The 21,724-nt window shown below is 42.1% G+C and overlaps 1 protein-coding gene across 1 annotated transcript in view; it reads right to left on the bottom strand.

Annotated features, from left to right (window-relative positions):
* Nucleotides 1–12,430: 12,430 nt before the first annotated feature.
* Trim36 (tripartite motif containing 36) overlaps nt 12,431–21,724 on the bottom strand; it is a 34,735-nt gene continuing 25,441 nt past the window's right edge. Inside the window, exons 8-10 of the mRNA XM_041660586.1 lie at nt 18,410–18,700; nt 15,479–15,776; nt 12,431–14,595 (exon numbers count right to left, since the gene is read on the bottom strand). Coding sequence (XP_041516520.1) covers nt 14,241–14,595; nt 15,479–15,776; nt 18,410–18,700 — 944 coding nt within the window. The 3' untranslated portion in view covers nt 12,431–14,240. The remainder of the gene's footprint in view (nt 14,596–15,478; nt 15,777–18,409; nt 18,701–21,724) is intronic.

Raw genomic sequence — 21,724 nt, 5'->3', positions numbered from 1 at the left:
CCCCACAAGGATTGAAGTGTGTGTTGTTGTGTGCGTCTTTGAAAGTCTCTCCTTCCTTACTCTTTCTTTACAAATGCTATTCCTTAAAATTGTCTTTACCTCTTTATAACCAGGTGCCAACCGCTTCCTGGTAATAGTTAACACTTGAACTTGAACTTTCCAACCGACTGCTCTCTATTTCCTGGTTGGACCAGCAAATGCTCCGGAGAAGAATTAGAATACGCTTTCTCTCCCTGATAACAAAACCTTTAAAAAGCCTTTGGCCTGGCATGAAGGACAGAGTCACAAATTTGCTGAATTTAAAAGCCAAGTCCAATTATTCTGACATTGTATACAGAATTTAACACCAGCGACATCTTAAGATAAGAGAATTTAAAAGGTATATGAATGATGTGGGAGTGTCATATATCAATCTGTTGATTTCATTGGTTAAGTAATAAACAAACTGCTTGGGCTCATAGCTTAGAACATAGGTGGGTGGAGTAAACAGAACAGAATGCTGGGAGAAAGAGGAAGTGAGGTAAGACGCCTCAGACAGAGACGTCTGAATCCGGGCAGACGCGATTCAGCTCCGACCCAGGATGGACGTAGGCTAGAATCTTCCCGGTAAGCTACACACGATTGGAAATGGGTTAGTCCAGGTGCAAGAGTTAGCCGAGAAGAGGCTAGATATAATGGGTCAAGCAGTGTTTAAATGAATACAGTTTGTTTGTTGTTATTTCGGGCATAAGCTAGTCGGTGGCAGGAGCTGGGTGGCAGAATGCAGCCCCACAGCTCCCACTACATATGAAGATTGGGATCCAGAAAAAGACAGTAGGATCTACCTCCTCATGGCAGATCCACACTGATAAAATAAGCAACCACTAACTCCCTGAGAGAAACCTCCATGAGTTTCACTGAAAGAGCTGCAACTAAGAAGTTACCAGCCCCTCACCTCACACAACCTCGGGCTGTAATCAAAGGGAAAATAATTATTTGTAGCCATGAGTTTATCTCACATTAATAATATTACCAGTTCTTTTCAGAACCCACAAGTCAATCGGGGCAGAAGGGTCTCCACTACCAACGTTAGAAACTCCATTGTACTGTTTAGACTTTGGAACGCTACCGGCTACGCCACTTTTCAGCACTAGGGGGCAATATCCTCATTCAGATCTTACTCTCCAACTGACAACTATTTTCTTATTCTCCTATTTTTCACAATTAGAAGACTAGCCCAAGTAAAAGGAAGAAATCAAATGTCATCCAGAGTTCGTTTAGGAGCCGTTAAGGATTGCTCTCCGCTAGTTTCAGTTCTTATTTTTACCTGGGCCATTAGCGCTCCAGAGTTCCCACGTGAATGCTTCTTTAAAGTCCGAAACTCCCAGCAATCCGCTGTCTTTCACCTATCAGCTAGTCATCAGAAAGACAAAAACTCCACTTTTCTGTTCAAGAGCGGGTTTCAGTTGTGTGGGCACAGTGGGTGTGGACTCAATTCCCAGCACAGAAAAAGGAAAGGAAAATACGAAAAGCGGAGCGAATTTTATCCCAGCATCGTGAATTTCAAAGCAAGGCGCCCTGTCTCCGGCATTTCTGTACATGGTGAATCACAGTATGGTTCTATAGTACAGGAGGAAGGACGTCCCCATTTGCCTTCCGTTGTTGTGATAGTATCCATAGAACAAGAGACACTGAAGAGAAGAAAGGGTTTGCCTGGCTTGAGCCCTTACAGTCTACCATGAGGAGAAAAGCTAGAGCCGGAACTTAAGGCAGAACAGAAGCAAAGACCATGGAGGAAGGCTTCTTCCTGGCTTGCGCCCTGGTTGGGGCTCAGACCTTGCATATACAGCCCAGGTCCTGCGGCCTAAGGATGGCATCACCCACAATGGGCTAGCCACGCCTACATGAATTAGCAGTAAAAGCGCCTCTGACACACAAGTCTGATGCAGACAATTCTTCAATTGAGACTCCCTCAAGTTACCAACCAAGATTAGGCATTGCTAAGAAAGAGAGGGCTTGGCTAACTAAGCTTCACCGGGGAACAAAGACCTGGTCAGGTGAACACATTATCAGAGCGATCAGGTCAAGCCAGGTCGGTCAGAGCACGTTATGTTCTTAGCTGGAAAAATCAGAGGAGTCCTCAGTTCACCCACAGAATACCCTGCCCCATTACATCTTGTTCTCCTCACCCTGAAACATGCACGCTTCACCAGGCAAGGCGCATGAACCAAAGACACCGTGACATTCCTGTTTTGAAGAAGAGGAAACTAACCTCAGAAAGGAATGGCTGAGATCCATCCAGCTCAAAGACCAGACCTGAAGATTCCCAACACGTTGCTTTAACCAACGAAGTTGTAATAAAAGCTGGATACTATTATGAAAAGTCAGACGTCTCCGCGTAGAATGAATAGAGGCTCTACCTCCACCTAAGCCCCTTCTCTGGTCCCCAGCATGCATCCTGTCTTCTGAGTGACCGAGAATTGGGCTCTATGCCATGGCAACGACGTTACCCATTTGTCACTTGCTGACACCGAGGCTGCTGAATGACTCTGCATCGCATTTGCCACTCAGCGGCCAGCTCTGCACAGTGAGGTGGAGTCCAAACCTTCTCAGCCCAGAAAGGTGGAATCATCCTCTCGTGGTGCTGTTTCTCTGTCCATCTAATCTCTGGCTCACACAAAAGCCCTGAAGGAGAGCTCTGGCAGGAAAGATGCATTTGGGGGTGTATCTCATTTAATCACTGCATCTGTCTGAGGGGACTCGTGGGAGCCTCCTTCCGCAGTTCTTCTTCCTGTGTTACACATATTCTAAGTGGAAAACGGGGAAGCGGTACCCACAGCTCTGTTCAAGGCCATGACCAAGGGTTCCAGGCGAACAAGTTAAAAGCTCCATGGCCAGTGTCTCGTTTCCTTTCCTGTTACTGCCATCAAACACCCTGGGCAAAGGAAACTTAAGGGACAATGGGTGTGGTGGGCTCACAATTCCAAGTCACATCCCATCATAGCCAGGAAGTCCTGGTGGCAGGACATCAAGAGGTCCAGGCACACTGTGTCAGAGTCAAGAGCAGAGAGCAATGAGTTCATGGAGTCCACTGCTCAGCTTCCCCCTCCCTCTGGTTTCTACAGCCCAGGAGGTCCGTCCAGGGAGAGCTTCCGTCCACAACCAGGGTTGACCTTCACACAGGAAGAACATAACCAAGACACTCACAGACACTCTCGGAGGCTAACCTCAGCTGTGCCCAAACGCTTGCCTCCTGGGTGCTGATAGTCAACACCTACCAACACGCTCTACATACTAAATCCCAGTTTGCGAGCTTCGGGCAAGGAGCTGAAGGTTGAGAACACAGACGCAGAGACAGACCGACACACAGACCTTTAAACACTGATACCAAAAGCCCCCCCCCCTTTATTAGCACCATGTAGCTTAAATACACTGCAGTCAGTCAATGGCCAATAGGTGAAAATCCCATCCTCTGATCCTCTAAGCTAGGCACAGCTTCTAGTAACTTTAATTAGAAGGTTCTAAAAGGGAAGAGCAGCTGAAGGCCAGGACTCATTAGTCCCAACACACAAGGACCAGTGTCACAGACAAGAGGTACCATGTGATTTTTCCAAAGTCCCCTCGTGTGCCTTTCTCTCCCCATACTCCAAAGGAAGTGTGTAAAAGGAGACCAAAGAAACTAGAAATCTGCTCCTTTACCTATTGTATTATGTGAAATACCACCCACATAAAAGCACCTAAGAGTCAAGGGGTGTAGTTCCACACACACAAGGTGGGTTCAATTTCTTACACTAAAGGAAAACACACTAAAATAACCTGCTAAATTACCAGGGAGAAAAACCTTTTTTTTTTTAACTTCAAGCATATTCTGAATTAGTAGGACTCAGAAAACAAAAGGGGAAATAAATATTTCCCTAATGGAGCAAGATCAGAGGAATGCTTGTTACAGAAGGAGACCAGGGAAAAATTCCAGCTGGTGAGAGAAATAAGAACCCCTGTGGGTATGACTCAGCAGAGCGTTCACCTAGCGAGAAGCCCTGGCTTTATCTCTGGCACTGTATAAATCATGTGTGCTAACAGGTACCACTTGGGAGGCGGAGGCGGAACCCGTACACAGTGGATCTCAAAGCATGCCAAATGAGAACCCAGCTGGCACCAAGCCAGAATGCAAATGGCATTCATCGGAGACCTCACCCATTGCTCTTCATGCACTATCAGACTTTCAGAAGCGAGATGGTGGCCTGTGTGGCAACTTGCTGGCCCAATTCGGTGAACCACCGAGGACACAGGAAAGATCCTCTATTGATGTTACCTCAGCAACCACTAGTCCTACTTGTGAGATTTTTTTAACTGCTCTGCTTTCTAAATGAGTTGCCTGATCGGGAAGTAGTCTGGGACAGGAGCTCATTTAAGTTACTCTTAAGACACCCAAAAGGAGGTGGCTGTGTCGGTAGGCTTGGGGATCAGAGAGGCCAAATGCAGATACACTGTGGAATCAATGGCATGTAAGTACTTATCAAGGTCATGTGCAGAGACCACCTAAGAGGTTCTGGTGATGTGAGAGTCAGGGATCCACAGTGTTGGCCTTGTTACCCAGAATTCTCTCTCAAACTTCCAAAGCCAACCCAGACGGTCTAAGATGACTGAAACTTCTCTCCTCACATGTCATATGGGGGGGGGGGGTAATAATCTACACTCTCTAGTCTTCATCTGTTTATGAGACTTGATCATTAAATAGTTTCTTTTATAAGCAACCCAGTCTCTAGGTAAAGAACTGGTGAGCCAGCTTCACTTCGGGGAATGTAAGAACCTTCACTTAGGGGAATGTAACGCCACCCTTTCTGCTAATGCTAGTTAGATCCCTCAGATGTCTAACCTCAGGCCAACATCAACCAAATGCCAACATTTGCCTCATGTCTTGGTTTCCAAGGAATCCAGATTGGAAAGACAGAAATGCCATCGAGGAAACCACCCACACATATACACACACAAACACACACACACTTGATGTGGGAGTGATTTCTTTCTGATCTGTTGCTTTCATTGGTTAATTAATAAAGAAACTGCCTAGGCCCATTTGATAGGCCAACCCTTAGGTGGGTGGAGTAAACAGAACAGAATGCTGGGAGAAAGAAGCTGAGTCAGGGAGTCGCCATGATTCTTCCACTTCAGACAGATGCAGGTTAAGATCTTTCCTGGTAAGCGCACCTCATGGTGCTACATAAATTATTAAAAATGGGTTAAGAGGCTAAAACTAATGGGCCAGGCAATGTTTAAAAGAATACAGTTTCCGTGTAATTATTTTGGGTAAAGCTAGCCGTGCGGGCGGCCGGGTGCCGGGAAAGTAGCCCGCCGCTCATAACACAACACACACTCACGGGCCTGCTCAGTACCTTGCAGCATTTGATTACTATCATGATGAACAAACGTGGTAGAGAAATGGGTGATAAAGAGAAGCTGAGTGGTTCGTGTGCTGTGGAAAAAGGCAGAAGGGAAGAAATGAAGGCAATGAGGAGAGGCTGATGTGAGAGGCCTGCTTGCCTCCTGGGGCCAAGGTGAAGTCCAGGCTCTCGCTTTTACCAAGGCCCATGTCTGGGTTCATGGTCCTCCCACATCCAGGGTCTGTTGACTGATGTTTCTGTCCCACCAAGTCCCACAGCCGTTTAGTCCCAAATAAACACACAGAGGTCTACATTAATCATAAACTGATTGGCCTAGTAAGCCTCTTATTAATTCTTACATCTTACATTAACCCATTATTCTTGCCTGTGTTAGCCACGTGGCTTGGTACCTCTTTCAGTGAGGCAGTCACATCTTGTGTCCTCTGCATCTGGGTGACAACTGCAGACTGTTTCCTCTTCCCAGAATTCTCCTGTTCTTATTGCTCTGCCTCTACTTTCTTTTTTTTTTATTAAGAAAAGAAGAAAAAAAACATAAATAAAAAACAAGTTTCCACCTCCTCCCAGCCTCCCATTTCCCTCCCCCTCCTCCCACCCTTCTCCCCCTCCCCCACTCCTCTCCCCCTCCCTCTCCAGTCCACAGAGCAGTCCGGGTTCCCTGCCCTGTGGTAAGTCCTAGGTCCTCCCCCCTCCGTCCATATCTAGGAAGGTGAACATCCAAACTGGCTAGGCTTCCACAAAGCCAGCACATTAAGTAGGATCAAAACCCCGTGCCATTGTCCTTGGCATCTCATCAGCCCTCATTGTTCGCCATGTTCAGAGAGTCCGGTTTTATCCCATGCTTTTTCGGTCACAGTCCAGCTGGCCTTGGTGAGCTCCCAGTAGATCAGCTCCACTGTCTCAGTGGGTGGGTGCACGCCTCGTGGTCCCGACTTCTTTGCTCATGTTCTCCCTCCTTCTGCTCCCAAAAACACCAAGGATAACCTTTGCTGGAGAGGCTGTGGAGGATCGGGTACCCTCTGCCTCTACTTTCTGCATGGTCACTTCACCTATACTTCTTGCCTGGCTACTGGCCAATCAGCATTTTATTAAAATACAATCGACAGGGTATAGACTATTGTCCTGCAGCACTCCCCCCCACCTTTTTTTTCTTTTGAAAACAAGAACTCTGAATTGAATCTCCTTTGGTTAGCTTTTCTCCTAACCATTATCCATAACAACTTGTAACCAACATTCTAAAGAAAGGCAAACATCCATAATCCATTTTTGGGGGAATGTGGGCATAGTTTGCTAGGCTACTTCCTGCTGATTGGGGGCACTGATAATCTTATGGGACCTAAAGAATATTTAGAATTATGATCAAGTCCTGACTGGAGTATCCTGTGAGTCTTGATCATCTCAGGCAGCAGTCTTGAATCTGTTCTGGATGTAGAACTCAGTTATCTGGGCCATTCTTCCTATGGGAGATCTCTCAGAAAATTTACCTTAATCAAACCTGATTTTTCTTACACCAGAATAAATCCACAGCCTCTCATTTACTGTGGAAACAAAAGCAAAACCTCTTATCCAAAGTAACATAACTTTTGACTTAAATTTTGAAGTCAAGGAATTTTCAAATATATATGTTGGATTAATCCAACAGCATTTATAATCAAATGTCTTTTAGCAGCTTTTGCTCCTTCCTCAGCCATCAAACAATTTAAAGACAACACAATAATATACAGTATCCAGATTCTCTGTGTATTTTCCATCTTTACATGGCTTTATTTTAAACTCTATTTCTTTTATTTTTAATTTTAATTTTTGGCTTTTTGAGACAGAGTTTCTCTGTGTATCTTCAGCTCTCCTGGAACTAACTCTGTAGACCAGGCTTTCCTTGATCTCACAGAGATCTGCCTGACTCTGCCTCCCAAGTGTTGGATTAAAAGTGTCTGCCACCACACCCAAATACTTTTCTTACTTTTTTTATTTTAGGGACTTTATCCTTTTTCTCTCCCAAGCCTATATATATTTTTAAATATACTATAAAACATTTAGAGGTTTTCTTCATCTGAATCTATCTTTATTGTATAGCTCTCTTTTTTCTGACCACATGAGTCTCTAATTTGCTAAACAATATGGCTAGGATTAAAGCCGTGACTTTGATGGCTGGATCCAACCCATTCCTTAGCTTTCTGAGAGTCTAGCCTCATGGTGTAGGTAGGTACTGGCCAGAGCCATGTTTATTGCCACAGCTCCATGGCATTTCAAGGTCCCTGCTACCACCAAGAAGCATGCTGTCAGCAATTCATAAACACCATTTAAGTGTTTGGTGGCAGAGCCTCTTAAAAGAGCTGCTAAGTTTCACAGCTAAAACTGAGTCAGGAAGCCTCTCTGGAATGAGATATACTTGCCTCTAACAAAGAGAAAAAACCTGATAAATTGCTGCTACCAAGAAGCCATGCTGAACACTGTTATTTTGTGTCTAGAATTACTTCCCAAGTCCTCTCAGGTTTTCTGTGGATGCAGTTGTTCACAAGTTGGGCACCATTTGTTGATTGATGTTTGTCCCAAGTCCCACAGCCGTTTAGTCCCAAATAAACACACAGAGGTCTACATTAATCATAAACTGACTGGCCTAGTAGCTCAGGCTTTTTTAATTCTTACATCTTACATTAACCCATTATTCTTGCCTGTGTTAGCCACGTGGCTTGGTACCTTTTTTGGTGAGGCAGTCATATCTTGCTATCTCTGGGTGACAACTGCAGACTAAGTCTTTCCTCTTCCCAGAATTCTCCTGTTCTCATTGCTCCACCTCTACTTCCTGCCTAGTCACCCCACCTATACTTCCTGCCTGGTTTGACCAATCAGCATTTTTATTAAAATTCAATTGACAGGGTACAGACCATTGTCCCACAGCAAGGGTCTGTGTGGCTATACATTGCCCATGTTGCCACCAAAAGACACAGGATGCCCAGTGTCTGGACTGCCACCTGTTGCCATGTAGGTATCCAAGAGTCTTCCTCAGAGCCTGATATGATTGGTCTATGCTGACACTTGGGGCTATGGTATTGTCCAGGTCTGAACTGCTGCCAAGGGCCATGTCTGGTTCCATGACCCTACAACAACAAGGATCTATGTAAATATCTGTGGCCCATGTTGCCACCAAAGGTCACACAGAAGCCATCTATGGCCTTATTGGTGTCCAAGGGCTATGCCACCACTGTAACCACGCTGGCCTGGGTAGCCTGTGCTGCCACACAGGGCCATGGTGTCATCTGGGACCCGGCTGTTGCCAAGGGCCATGTCTGGGTCCATGGCACTATAGCAACCAGGTTTTGGGTTGATGTCCATGGCTCCTGTCACCACTGAGGGCATGTGGATCCCCAGGGTTAGGTCAGCCTCCTGAAGCCATGTTGGTTTCCGAAGGCCGCGCTACAACCAGAGCCATACAGATCTGAGTGACCCAATACCACGGTGATATCCAGGCCAGAACTAAAGCTGAGGGCCATGTCTAAGTCTGTGGCCATACTATAGCCAGGGTCTGTGTTGATGTCCGAGGTTTCTGTTACCAACTAAGGTTATGGGGATGCCTGAGGTCTGGGGCCATGTTAGTATCCAAGGGCCAAGCTGCTGTTGGAGCCATGCTGATCTGAATGCCTGCACTGACAACACAGACCCGGCTGCTGACGAGGACCACGCCTGGGTAGGAGATACAGCAGCCAGGAGGCCAAAGGTACAGCAGGCAGGTAACCAAAATGTCTGAAGTATATAGGGAAGAGCCTCTGGAAGAAGGGCAGCCCTGGTACTGGGCTGGGGAGTTCAGAGTAGAGGGCTCGGTATGCCAGCCATACCCTGTAACAGGTAGAAACTGAGGGATGCTGGGAGAACCAGGCAACCAGGTTTGATATGTTAAGTAGGCATCTCAGCCATTTGTCCTGGGTTTGAAACTTAACAGGACTCAGCTCAGATCTTCTACTATGTTTCCTTGGCTCTGACCCTTCTCCATGAACGAGAGTGAATTATTAGCAAAATAGTTCCACAATTGGCTAAAAAGATTTATTTGGTAGTTTGAATCCTTTCAAAAGCTTGTTTGTTGAGTGCCCACTCCAGGCTTTATACTAAACGCTTTATGTGGATCTACTTTAACTCTGGTAGCAATCTAAAAAGTGTACCGGTCGTCTATTTTAAAGGACAGGAGGTTGAGAGTCATCAAAGTCAGCTTTCAGCAAGCTCTCCAGGTGACCCACTGGGAAGTACTGTTCTGCAGAACATGATACATCTAGTTAACTAGGCTGTCGATGGGTGTCGTGAGCCACTAGGCAAACTGGTCATGATCCACGTTTACCCTAAGTCCTTCCCTTTCACGTCACATGAGCTCTTTCCATGGTTATGTAATAACAAAGAAATAAAACAGAACCCTACGATTCTGATTTCCCAGAAAACAGATCAGGTTTTTTTTTTTAATTTGACAAACTAAATTAACCTCAAATTGATTGTGAATGCAACTCTCCAATGGGGGAGTAGATGAGCAAGCTTTATGGAAAAACCTCAGTCCTCATGCATGAAAACCAGCTGAAGGTTGAATCAGAAGACAAAGACAGGCAGAGCCAAAACTGTACAAGATGTGGTTTATTAAAATTTTATGGACAGAGCGTTTCTGAGGTGGTAGCAAGTGGGTCTCTATACTCCTGAGTAGGAGGAAGACAAAGGTGAGTGGAGGCTTGGAGTTTCTTAAAAAAAAAAAAATTACAATAGTTAAGTAATAGTCTAGAGTCAGATAGATGGCTCAGAGGGTAAAGATGCTTGCTGCCAGTCTGGCGATCTGACTACCTACAGCTTGTCTCTGACACATGCACACACACACACACACACACACACACTCTAAAAAAAAGTCTGGGCATCAGTGGCCAGTACAACATTGCTTGGCTGACTAATTTTTTGTCCTATAGGGTTTGAGATGCATTGCAGAGTCATTAACAGGCAATATGAAGATTACAGCAAACACAGCTGTCATGTCAAGCTCGAGCCTTTAAAACAATTGCAACTTGTTACTTTAGACAGCCCCATCATAATTTTCTATGCAAATGTATGTTCATTATATGTAAGAATGATATATCTTGAGGATAACCCTGATTTTTAGAAATTATTTTTATTTAATGCTTTTATTTTTTGAGAAATTCGTGATTTCTATATTTACATAATTTCTACCACCTCCTCTCGTCCCTCTGGCTCCTTTCATGTTTTAACTCCCTTTCAAATCATGACACCCCCTTTGATTACTGTTGTTATTATTACTGTAGACACTGGAAGCCTTTTCTCATCTCTATTACGATCCATGAAAACAGGACATCAGATAGGTTGTCTTGTTCACTTTAGATCTAGTGATACAATGTCTCAAATGTAGTAAGAGTTGGCAACTTTCTGTAAAATAAGTATTTGTAAACCAAACTTAACCAAATTCCTTTAAGTTTCTTTTTTAGGTGAAAAAATCCTATTTATAAATACACAGATAAAATTTCTTTTTAAATAAATGCAAATTGGCCTGATACAATGTGATGTCTTAAAGCATTATTCCTGTGACATTCATTCTCAACTGTTTTCTCCATCAGTAAAACAATATATCACCACATAAGACATGCTCACAGGGTACAACCAGATTATTGGGCTGATAAATGTTTTATTCCAAAAGGATATAGTTCTAACTCTTGCTATTTTCAGAAAGCAACAGTGAATGTATGAATTATTGCATAGCTTCATAAGAAGGTATTACATTATCATCTTCTCCCTTTTTTTCCCCTGTGGTGCTGCAGCTCAAGCCTGGGGCCTCTCTGCCACCAAGCTACAGCCCCAGACATTTTATTTTATCTTAAAATTTGGAATAGGGTCTCAATTAAGCCGCCCAGTCTTAATTAAGAGCTCAGTCTGTGTAACCAAGACAAGCCTAAAACTTGAGATTTCCTGCCTCGCCCACCAGAGCAGCTAGGTAGGACTACAGGTCTGTACTACCAGACCCACTGAAAGTCTTGTTAATTATGCATATATATTAGGACCCGTCCACTGATTCTGTTAACTAAAAAAAAAGACCCATTAGCAAAAACTCTATGATCCACTACTAACCTGTTGTGGAATGATCTTTTCATACACTGCGAAGAGTTGTCACTCTTTTTGGTTTAATAAAAAACTAAACAGCCAACAGCTAGGCAGGATTTCTGGGCAGAGAGGATGCTGGGAAGAAGGCAGAGTCATGAAGAGACTAGAAGGAAGCCTGACATGTAGGAAATGAGGAAACAAGCCATCAGACACGTGGCAGCACATAACTTAGTAGAAATGGGTTAAGTTATAGGAGTTTGTTAGAAACCAGCCTAAAGTACTGACCTCACTTTCATAATTATTAATAAGTCTCTGTGTCATTATTGGGAAGCTGGAGGTCCCAAGAAAAAAGTTCGACTACACCCATCCACTGATTCCATCAATTAAAAAAAAAGACCCATTCGCAAAAACTCTCTTATCCACTACTGACCACAACTAACAGCATCATAACCCAAAATGATGCACATGAATTAAGGGACCACTCACCTGGTCAATGCAATCTACCACGGACTAAAGAAGAGAAAAAAAATGTTAAGACAATATAAGCAGACAAATGAAATAAATTAGCTTCATCACATTAATATTTTCTACTGATAACTTCCACAAGAATTAAATAATAATTAATAATTAAATAATCAAAATAATTCTGTCTAAAACTAACATGTGAGGGCTGGAGACATGGCTCATGGGTAGAGGGAGTGCTGCTCTTCCGAAGGCCAAGTCAGATTCCCAGCGCTCATGTCGGATGGTTCAAACCACCGGGAACTCAGGCTCCAGGGTATCTGGTATTTCTCGACTCCATGGGTGCTTACATTCATGTGTGCATGCAAAGCCATATACATGTAATCAAAAATAAATGCTCTTATAACATGTGCCACAAAGCATCTTTAAATAACTGTTTTTTTCTCAGTTATCCACAAACCATAGTAAAAGTTCCTGGAGTGTAGATTTGAATAACCACACATGACTTCCATTTATTATTCTTTTATTAAAAATGAAATTCCACCAAGCAATTTCTATACAGTGATACAGTGTTTGGAACAGCTTCCTTTTCCGATTCTTGTTAAAGCTTTATAGTTTAAAATGTCTACAGGACGTGTGCTTACATGAGTACTGAGTGTCACACTGAACCACACATGTGACTTTAGCAGCTTTACTGCACAGTGATACAGGTAACACTGTGCATCCTTTGTTTCCTATGTCATAAAGTGCTAGGTATATGGGAGAGGAATGACAATCACTAAACACAAGTTCTTCAGATCTACCTACATGAGTGGCGGTGGGGGGTGTCAGGGGCGGGTCTGATGCAGTGGGATCGGCTTATCTGACAATTTCCATTAAAAATCATAGTTAAAAAGAATAAGACAAACAGCTACCAAAAATTTCGGTTACTCCACTAATATATTAGCACTCCATAAGTGATCAGTGTAAGCCTTATTGTCCGGATATTTTAACCTTTGAAAAAAGGCAGTTCAAATAAAAACTATCTACTTAAAAGATCATTTGGGTACCTAGAAGATGGTCTTGCAGAAAACAACATCCAATTTAGAAAAGGTGCAATTCCTCAAACCGAGTATACACAATCCTTTTGATTTTAGTTACTATTTCTAAATAATGTTGTGTTTTACTGATTCACACTATAAATGCTTATGACCACACAATGAGCCACAGACAATGCCACCCAACCAGACAGTAGTAACATGTAATATGTCTGGCATATTAATGCTGTTAAGATGGACAGTGAGCTTCTCAAATTTTTAAACATAAGCCAGAAAAACATGATGTGTAACATCTGTGTCAAAAATACAAAACTCACAAGACAGGCATTCACATCGGTCCATCTTCACTAGTATTTCTGAAAAATAATTCTTTACTATAAATACAAGTATTTTCTGAAGTAAAAAAATTTGAAGATAAAATTTTCTGGAAAAAAAATTATATTGCAGTGAAAAGTTGCATGGGTTCAAAACCTTCTGTTTCCTCTAAGAGACCATGCTTGCTACATATGCCAAATAAGGAGCATTAGAGTTCAGACAACTCTCAGAGATGTCCTTACCAATACATACAGTCTGTGGTCTATAAGAAAAAGAAAAAGCATTTGCCAGGCAATATACACTCAGTAGTTACACACTTTAAAATACATAATTTTCTACTTAAATATACTACCATGTTATGGCCTTTGTCATTTTACCTATCTATAACTTTATTTACCTATTAACAACAAATTGAAGACTCATGGCTTGGGACTAATTTCTATCAATAGGCATTTAAGAGTATCTTCTCTTTGGACATGAACATGATACAAAAATGGAAAGGAAAGAAAAATAACATGCACAAAAGCCACAATAAATACTTTGTGTCCCACCCACTCCAAAACAAAAAGAATGTAGATAATAGCAACATCAGCTGACTTAAATAAAGTAGAGTCCTTGTGCCCAAAGAGAAGGACCAGCTGTCAAGTGACCTGTCTGGGACTGGTGTCAACAAATGTGAAAGGCAGAACAGCGGCATGGAAGAGGCAAGGTTGTGAAGGCCTTCTGAGTTTTAAGGCTCACACACTAGCTGGGTATGGCAGTGCCCACCTATAATCCCAGCACTCTGGAGCCCACCACAGGAGGACAGAGTTTGACAAGACCCTGGGTGTCAAACAAAACAAGATAAAACAAAGAATCGCACACTACAAACAGGTGTGGTGACAGAAGACGTGAATGACATGTAATTGTTATGAAGACTGACACCAAAGCATGGCTTCGTCCACGGTTTTCATCCTCGCCACATGGGGTGTCCGAGCTACACGTCTTCTTCATATTCCAGATACTTTGCTGTGATGGGTTCTTCAAGCTGAATTCCTCCACTGCCCATTAAGGCAAATGCTGGATACATTGTATGTGAGCAGTCTACCTGGCGCTCATACAGGCATTTCATGTGATCCATATCATAGAAGCTCACTTTACCTTTATCACAGTCTAGGAAAATCCCTATACTTGTTGGCATGGGAAGAACTCTATTTTCGGGTTCATTAGAAGAAGTAGATGACTTTGGTATAAAAAATTTCTTCATGCCTATAGTAACTAACGTAAACGGTTGTGAAGAATCGAAGCAGGCATCTTCACTCCCACTGTCATGGCCACTATCTTGTTCATATCTACAACACAGCAAACACAGGCTCTTACTTATCTCCAGCCACAGCCTCCCAGGATCCTCAACATGTTCTCAAAAGAATAACATATGTTGTTCTACAGTTAACATGCACAAAAGTGATCTGTTAGCTCACATAAGCGAAGACTGCAAAGTACCGTTTAGAGCTGTACTAGGTACTCAGTACCAAATTCCCTATAGCACCATCCAGTTAGACCTAAATTTATACACAAATGGAAACCTAAAAATGCATTTCTACTGAAAAAAAATCAGAGGAGGGTGAAGGGCTTAACTTGAAATTAAATATTTATGGTACACAATGGCATGTCACAAAATACAAAGACCTATGCCCTCACCCATGGAATTAATAGACTAACATAAATAACCAGGCACTCAAAAGAACGTGAGATAAGAGCACGGCCCATTCTCCTCTTGAAAACCATACTTTCTGACTGTGATTCCCACATCCAGAATGAATAATGAAATTGTTTTTCCCACTGGGAAACATGAAAGGTCATAGAAAATTCTAGTAGGGTGAACAAGGGAGTTAAAGGCATCTCACTGGATGGGTAGATTTAATACGCCTTTAGGAACTATAGGAAACTTTCAAACTGTAAGCTCTGAAGCTGAATCATAATCAAGAGGAAATCAAAACAGACTAACTCCCTCAGAGCAGCAAAAATTAAATGTTAATTATTCTGTGAATGAATACAAGACACCCTGACTCCTGTTCTAAAGCAGCCACAGGACAGAGCTAATCTCCTGAATCTAAGAAATGTGTGTTCCAAATGTAATAAATGAGTCCCAGTCTGTGTTCAGGGTGATCTTTTGCAACACTGATATTTAGTTTCAAAGTCGTTATCAAGTTCTCCAGCAAGGAAAGAACCTACCTTGGACTAGCCGTGTCCCGGGGAGACCGAAGCCACTCCTGTAGTTTGTCACTAGAGGCAACTCCCACTTTGACCAGGTATGAATACGGTTCCACACGGCAGGCCCAGAAGTGTTTCCCCTTCGTTATTCCCACATCTCCGATGATGTAGTCTAAACTTGTGTAGTAGCCCACTTGGATGCGTTCTGCAGCCAGGAGAACGTTAAATCCGGCTCTGCTCTCCACCCGGTCTCTCTTCAGGTTCAACAAGAGGTGCTCGTTATTATAGCCACACTTCTCATCAAACAGGAAGCTGAAAACTGAATGGAGGTTAAAATTAAGTAATCTGAGCAACAACTATGAGCATTTCTAACATTTAAGGCTGAATTTTAAGGTTTTCAAATAGAAATTAACTACTGAAGGGATGCAAAGAAGATGCCATTCTCTACCAGAGAGCTATGTCAAATTCCAATGCAGCACTAAGTTCCAGTATATTCTCTATACCTGAAGATCTTCAGGAATATCCAAACCAGAAATGCTTATGAACATTTTTAAGTGCATACATTGGAATCAGCAATGTTAATTACTCAATATAGAATGTACTTAATCACTCATCTTTTTAAAATATTCATTTTATTATTTTTAACTATAGGGGGTATGTGCACATGAGTGCAGTGCCCACGGAGGTCAGTTTAAGCTCCTAAGAGAAGTTATATATTTATAAGCATTCCAAATTTTATAAATTTCAGGATTTATAAGCTGTTTCCCTTATCAATCAACACAACAGACATGAGTAAGATGGTACTGTTTATGAAGAGAATCGTGGGTTTCCAGATCGGAGAGGTTTGCATCCAGCTCAAACATTTCACACAAAAAAATGATCTACACTTTAAATTCCTCATTTGCAGAATAGAGCTAACTCAACTATTGTATGCATAACATTTATTGCTAGCCAATGCAGACACAACAAAAACAGCATCAACGAAACAACGGGTAAAGAAATGTGACAGATGCACAGAGGAGGCTAGCAAGCCTGCAAAGAGGAGATCACGAAACACACACAATGTGAACACGCAAAATACAAGACAAGCAATGCACAGTTCCGCTCTTCTGAGGGCCGAGAGTCAAACCTCAGAAAGAATAGAGACTACCAGTGTCTGTACCGAGAAGGGTGAAAACCTTTTAGACAGATTTTCAGGTGAGATTTAAACTTTTTTCTGGAGATGTGAATGATGATAACTGCACAATGCCATGAATGCAGTTTCTATCCCTAAAATATGTGCTTACAATGGTAAATCTTATCTGTATTACATGACATTAAAAAGTTGGCTGCCAGCAGGCTAAAGCCAGGCCCTATATAGAGGCAGATCTTTCTATATGGCTAATGTCCTGGCATAGTTAATCTGGATTCTTTTTCATCTCCAGTGTCTCCTGCTTTGTACAATAATTCTAAGCAGCCCCAGGATTTAAGTAACTTCTCTTAGAGAGGAAAATAAGACTCTCAGCCTGCCCTCTTCTCCTCTCTATACAGCTGCTACTAAAAATAGCAGCCTTGTCCAGAACCATCCTTCTACTTTCAGAGACTGAAAAATTAAAGATAGCATTCAGCATTAAATGTCTACTCAAGTCAGGTGGTGGTGGCACACTCCTTTAATCCCAGCACTCGGGAGGCAGAAGCAGGTGATCTCTGTGAGTTGGATGCCAACCTGGTCTACAGAGAGAGAATTCCAGGACAGGCAACAAAGCTACACAGAGAAACCCTGCCTTGAAAAACCAAAAAAAAAAAAAAAAAAAAGTCTACTGAATACTTGAACATTCAACTTATTTATTTTAGTAAAACTGAATAAAAAGAAAAACAATTTCAGACAACCCTATATATTTTTGTATTCTAATATGTTTAAAGGCCACAATAAACCTGGAAAGTATACACACACACACACACACACACACACACACACACACACACTGCTTCTTTACATTGGACAAGAGGAGAAAGGAAAGACAGAATTCAGAAAATATGGATAGATAAGGCACTAAAACAGGGGTGGAGTCCATGGTCTAAAAAGCAACTGATTATGTCCAAGGCAGTGATAGGCAGGGCAAAAAGCTTTCCTTCTACAGAGTGTGAGCACAATTTTAGTTCTGAGTGTCCATCACCTATGGAGACTCCGCAGTAGACTCCTAACCTGTATGCCCCTCCTAGCCAGTAAAGCTCTTCAGTCTCTAATAAGTAATGCCAGCGTAACCTGGAAAGAGAGGCATGGTAACAGGGACCAGGAAGCTGTCTGTGTGGAGGGAGAGCTTGCCTCATGCTCCAATATATACCTCTTACCCTCATGTGCAGAGAATCGCACTGGGACTTAGATTAAATCACACCAATGAATTTTAAAGATAACTATCAATATCCTGTATTTTTGATACTGTCATTTACTGACCTCTATGCCTTGGACATAATCAGTTGCGTTTTAGACCATGGACTCCACCCCTGTTTTAGTGCCTTATCTATCCATATTTTCTGAATTCTGTCTTTCCTTTCTCCTCTTGTCCAATGTAAAAAAGCAGTGTGTGTGTGTGTGTGTGTGTGTGTGTGTGTGTGTGTGTGTGTGTATACTTTCCAGGTTTATTGTGGCCTTTAAACATGTCTGGGATTACAGACATGTTTCCCTAAGCTCATGCAGTTGTACAATTTTAATTGTTTAAAGTAGCATTCAAGTAATTTTAAGCCACTTTAGCCCCAATCATTAAAAAGTCTTTTTTTTTTTTCTATCTGATGTCAGTCAGATAATACAGCTTCTGAGGTGATAGTTGAGGATTCAGGTCTAAATCTCAGCCAAGGATGAAATCTACTTGTCTAGAGTCTTTCAAAAGCACAAAGCTGGTTTCAATACAGGTTTACATGAAGACAACACCATTTTACACTTCCAGGCCTCTTCCACTCTGCTTTTCCTGGTACCTGGAGCTGGAGGAGTGTGCAGAACCAGCTCTCTGCTGCAGGGGCTGCAGATGGAACCTCTGTAAGCTCGCACTCGGAAAGCATAATGACTGTTGCTTTCAAGGTTGGAGACAACTTTACTTGTGCCGTGCACTTCTATCTCATTCCACGATATCATTTCTTCATCTCTATTAATCTTCCGGTACTCAAGAACATAGCTGTCGGCTTTGTCCTTTTCTGGTTGGTGCCAGTCTATCAAGGCGTTATTATACACTTTGCTCTGTTCCTCGTTGATCTCAGGAATGTCTATGCCTGAAAGGATTAAGACAGAACATGATGTTAAGATAGTAGCTCCCTCAGCAAAAGCGAAGTACTGACAGTTTCTATAGTATCCAAGAAAAATTTAAATTTATGATAATATGCATAAGAAAGATAGAAAATATAAAATAAGGTAAACTTGTAATTATAACTGAAATGGGAAAAATAAGTGAAAAGGTAAACAAAAATTAAGCCATGATTACAGCATTAAGTGGTATCATTATTAATTCTAAAATACTGGAAATTCTATTTTTTTAAAACATAGATTTTGCCCATAGTGAGTTGTGACTCTGGAGGTGAAATTTTTATTTATATTTACATAAACTATTTCAATACTTAAAAGGTTAAGTTTTGTGACTTTCAACCAAATTCTATTGAGAATTTCCTTTAATTTTCTAATGTAGACTTGCAAAACCAAATACTTTTTCTTCCTATAGACATGAAGCAGAAAGCAGCAGGGGGTTCAGCTGGGACAGTGCTTGCTACACAAGCTTGAGTTCCCGAGCTCAGGAATCCAACACCCACAGGGAAGCTGGCCCAGGTGGCCCGTGAAGCAAGCTCTCTGGAGCTCACTGGCCTGCTAGTCTAGCCAAATTAGTGAGCTCCAGGTTAAGTGAGGGACCCTGCCTCAAAAGAATAAGACAGATAACTGAGGAAGAAACACAGCACTAACATCTGGCCTTTGGTCTACACACACAGATGCACACACACACACACACACACACACAAACACGAAAAACACCAAGAAAATAGAAACTGAAGTAGGGAAAACCAACAAAAATATTTAGGCAATTTCAAAGGTAATCCCTGAACCAATTTCATTTAGATTTCAGCAAAATTTTTCCATAATGGATCAATCAAGATTTATATATTTAGGAGAAATAAGCTTCTAATATTTTGCTAAAACATTTTTTGAAAGTTTATATGTTTAAAGCCAGTCATGGCAGCTCCCAGTAATCTCTGTACTTAGGAAGCAGGAAGACAACTGTAAATACAGGGCCAGCCTGGGCTACACAATGAGCTGCAAATTAGACTAGATCATCGTTCCTCAAAAAACAAAAAGCAGACCAATGTCACAGCTAAATCCTTGTGCACACACATAACCTCCTCATTACACTAAACTTGTAAGCTTGGTATATGGTAAGGTCTAAAGTCACATGTATGCTGAACACGACAGTGCATCCTACAATCCCAGTGTGGTACGAGAGTGAGCTCAAGGTCAGCCTCTCTACACACTAGTTTTTTGTTCAGCTTGTATAAAATACTTACACAAAAAACATGCACAGCCACACACACACCATTTACATCCAACCACAAAGGAGGAAATGAAATAAAGGAAGTGCCCTGCTTCTTTTCATTTATTCCACAGCCTGTGATTACAACCTGAAGATTACACAGCCACGATAAGATCTGGAAAGACATCCAACCCATACTTTAAAGTTAAAAAGCTCAACAGGACCAAGTCTCAGAGTATCTTCAGCCACACGGTTGCTTTAAGAATGGGCATGTAGGGAAAATGAAATACATCCACAGGCAGGAAATGGGGGCCCCCCTCTCTCCTATCCACCGTTTTCTTGGTCCTTTGTTGTATACTGAGCATAACCCACAATTACCTATGGTCAGCCTTACCCTTCCAGGGGCAATGTTTGGATCCATGGGTAAATGCTTAAGACCCAAAAGTAAGCTAACATATATCTAAGAAACAACTAGTGTACACAGAACCAACAGTCTAGGCAATAAAATCAGCATTTGAAATTATAGCACCTGCTTGGAAAAGGTTGTAATAAATAATACCAGGTTCAGATATAAGTTTAAGAAGAACGATGCCACAGAAACCCACAGTTTTTAATTTTTAAGAAGACATATTTTCTTTTTCAAAAAACATATTTTTAATAGGTTTTACGGATCATATGTTTGGGGCCAGGTATGAGTGCGGGTGCCCTCAGAGGTCAGAAGGCATCAGATTCTGGAGCTGGCACAACTGTGAGTCACCTCGTGTGGGTGCTGTGGGATAACGCTCTCGTACACTGTAAAGATTTGTCACTTGTATTGGTTTAATAAAACGCTGATTGACCAGGCATGAAGCGGCAGGGTGACTAGGCAGGAGAATTCTGGGAAGCAGAAAGGCAGAGATGTAGTTACCAGCCAGACACAGAGGAAGCAAGATGAGAATGCCTCACTGAGAAAAGGTTCCAAGCCACGTGGCTAAACATAGACAAGAATTACGGGTACACCCCTCGTGGTCCTGAGTTCCTTGCCCGTGCTCTCTCTCCTTCTGCTCCTGATTTGGACCTTGAGATTTCTGTCCGGTGCTCCAATGTGGGTCTCTGTCTCCGTCTCCTTTCATCGCCTGATGAAGGTTAATATTCAGGAGGATGCCTATATGTTTTTCTTTGGGTTCACCTTCTTATTTAGCTTCTCTAGGATGGCGAATTATAGGCTCAATGTCCTTTATTTATGGCTAGAAACCAAATATGAGTGAGTACATCCCATGTTCCTCTTTTTGGGTCTGGCTTACCTCACTCAGGATAGTGTTTTCTATTTCCTAAACCAGTATACAGAGGTGTCATTGTGCCTGGGGTTCTTAATGCTTATGGCCAAGGGAAGACATGGTTGCCATGCAAAACTAAAACATATAACATTGTATTTTTTCCTATTCTTTAAGAAATAACATTTTCATGTCCAAAAGTAAATGTGATTATTATCTATATGGGCCCACTTAATATAAAAATAATGGAGATGCAGATTCTCTCAGAATAAAAAATTGATTAAAATACAAAAAAAAGAATTATGGGTTAATTTAAGTTGTAAGAACTAGTTAATAATAAGCCTGAGCTAATAGGCTAAACAGCCTATGTGTGTTTATTTGGGACTAAAAGACAGAAACTTCTATCTACATGTGGGTGCTGGGAATCAAATTCAGGTCCACAGCAGAGCAACCCCCACTCTTAACCCCTGATCATCTCTCCAGCACCTAGCCTGTGTTGCTTCAACTTCACAAGAAGAAAAGCTTCAGCA

Source organism: Microtus oregoni, unplaced genomic scaffold (assembly GCF_018167655.1).
Source record: "Microtus oregoni isolate MIOR12 unplaced genomic scaffold, Mior012 000011F_ref0000422, whole genome shotgun sequence".
Lineage (NCBI taxonomy): Eukaryota > Metazoa > Chordata > Mammalia > Rodentia > Cricetidae > Microtus > Microtus oregoni.
The sequence above is the reverse complement of the archived record's forward strand: the minus strand, read 5'-3'. Positions and strand labels throughout refer to the sequence as shown.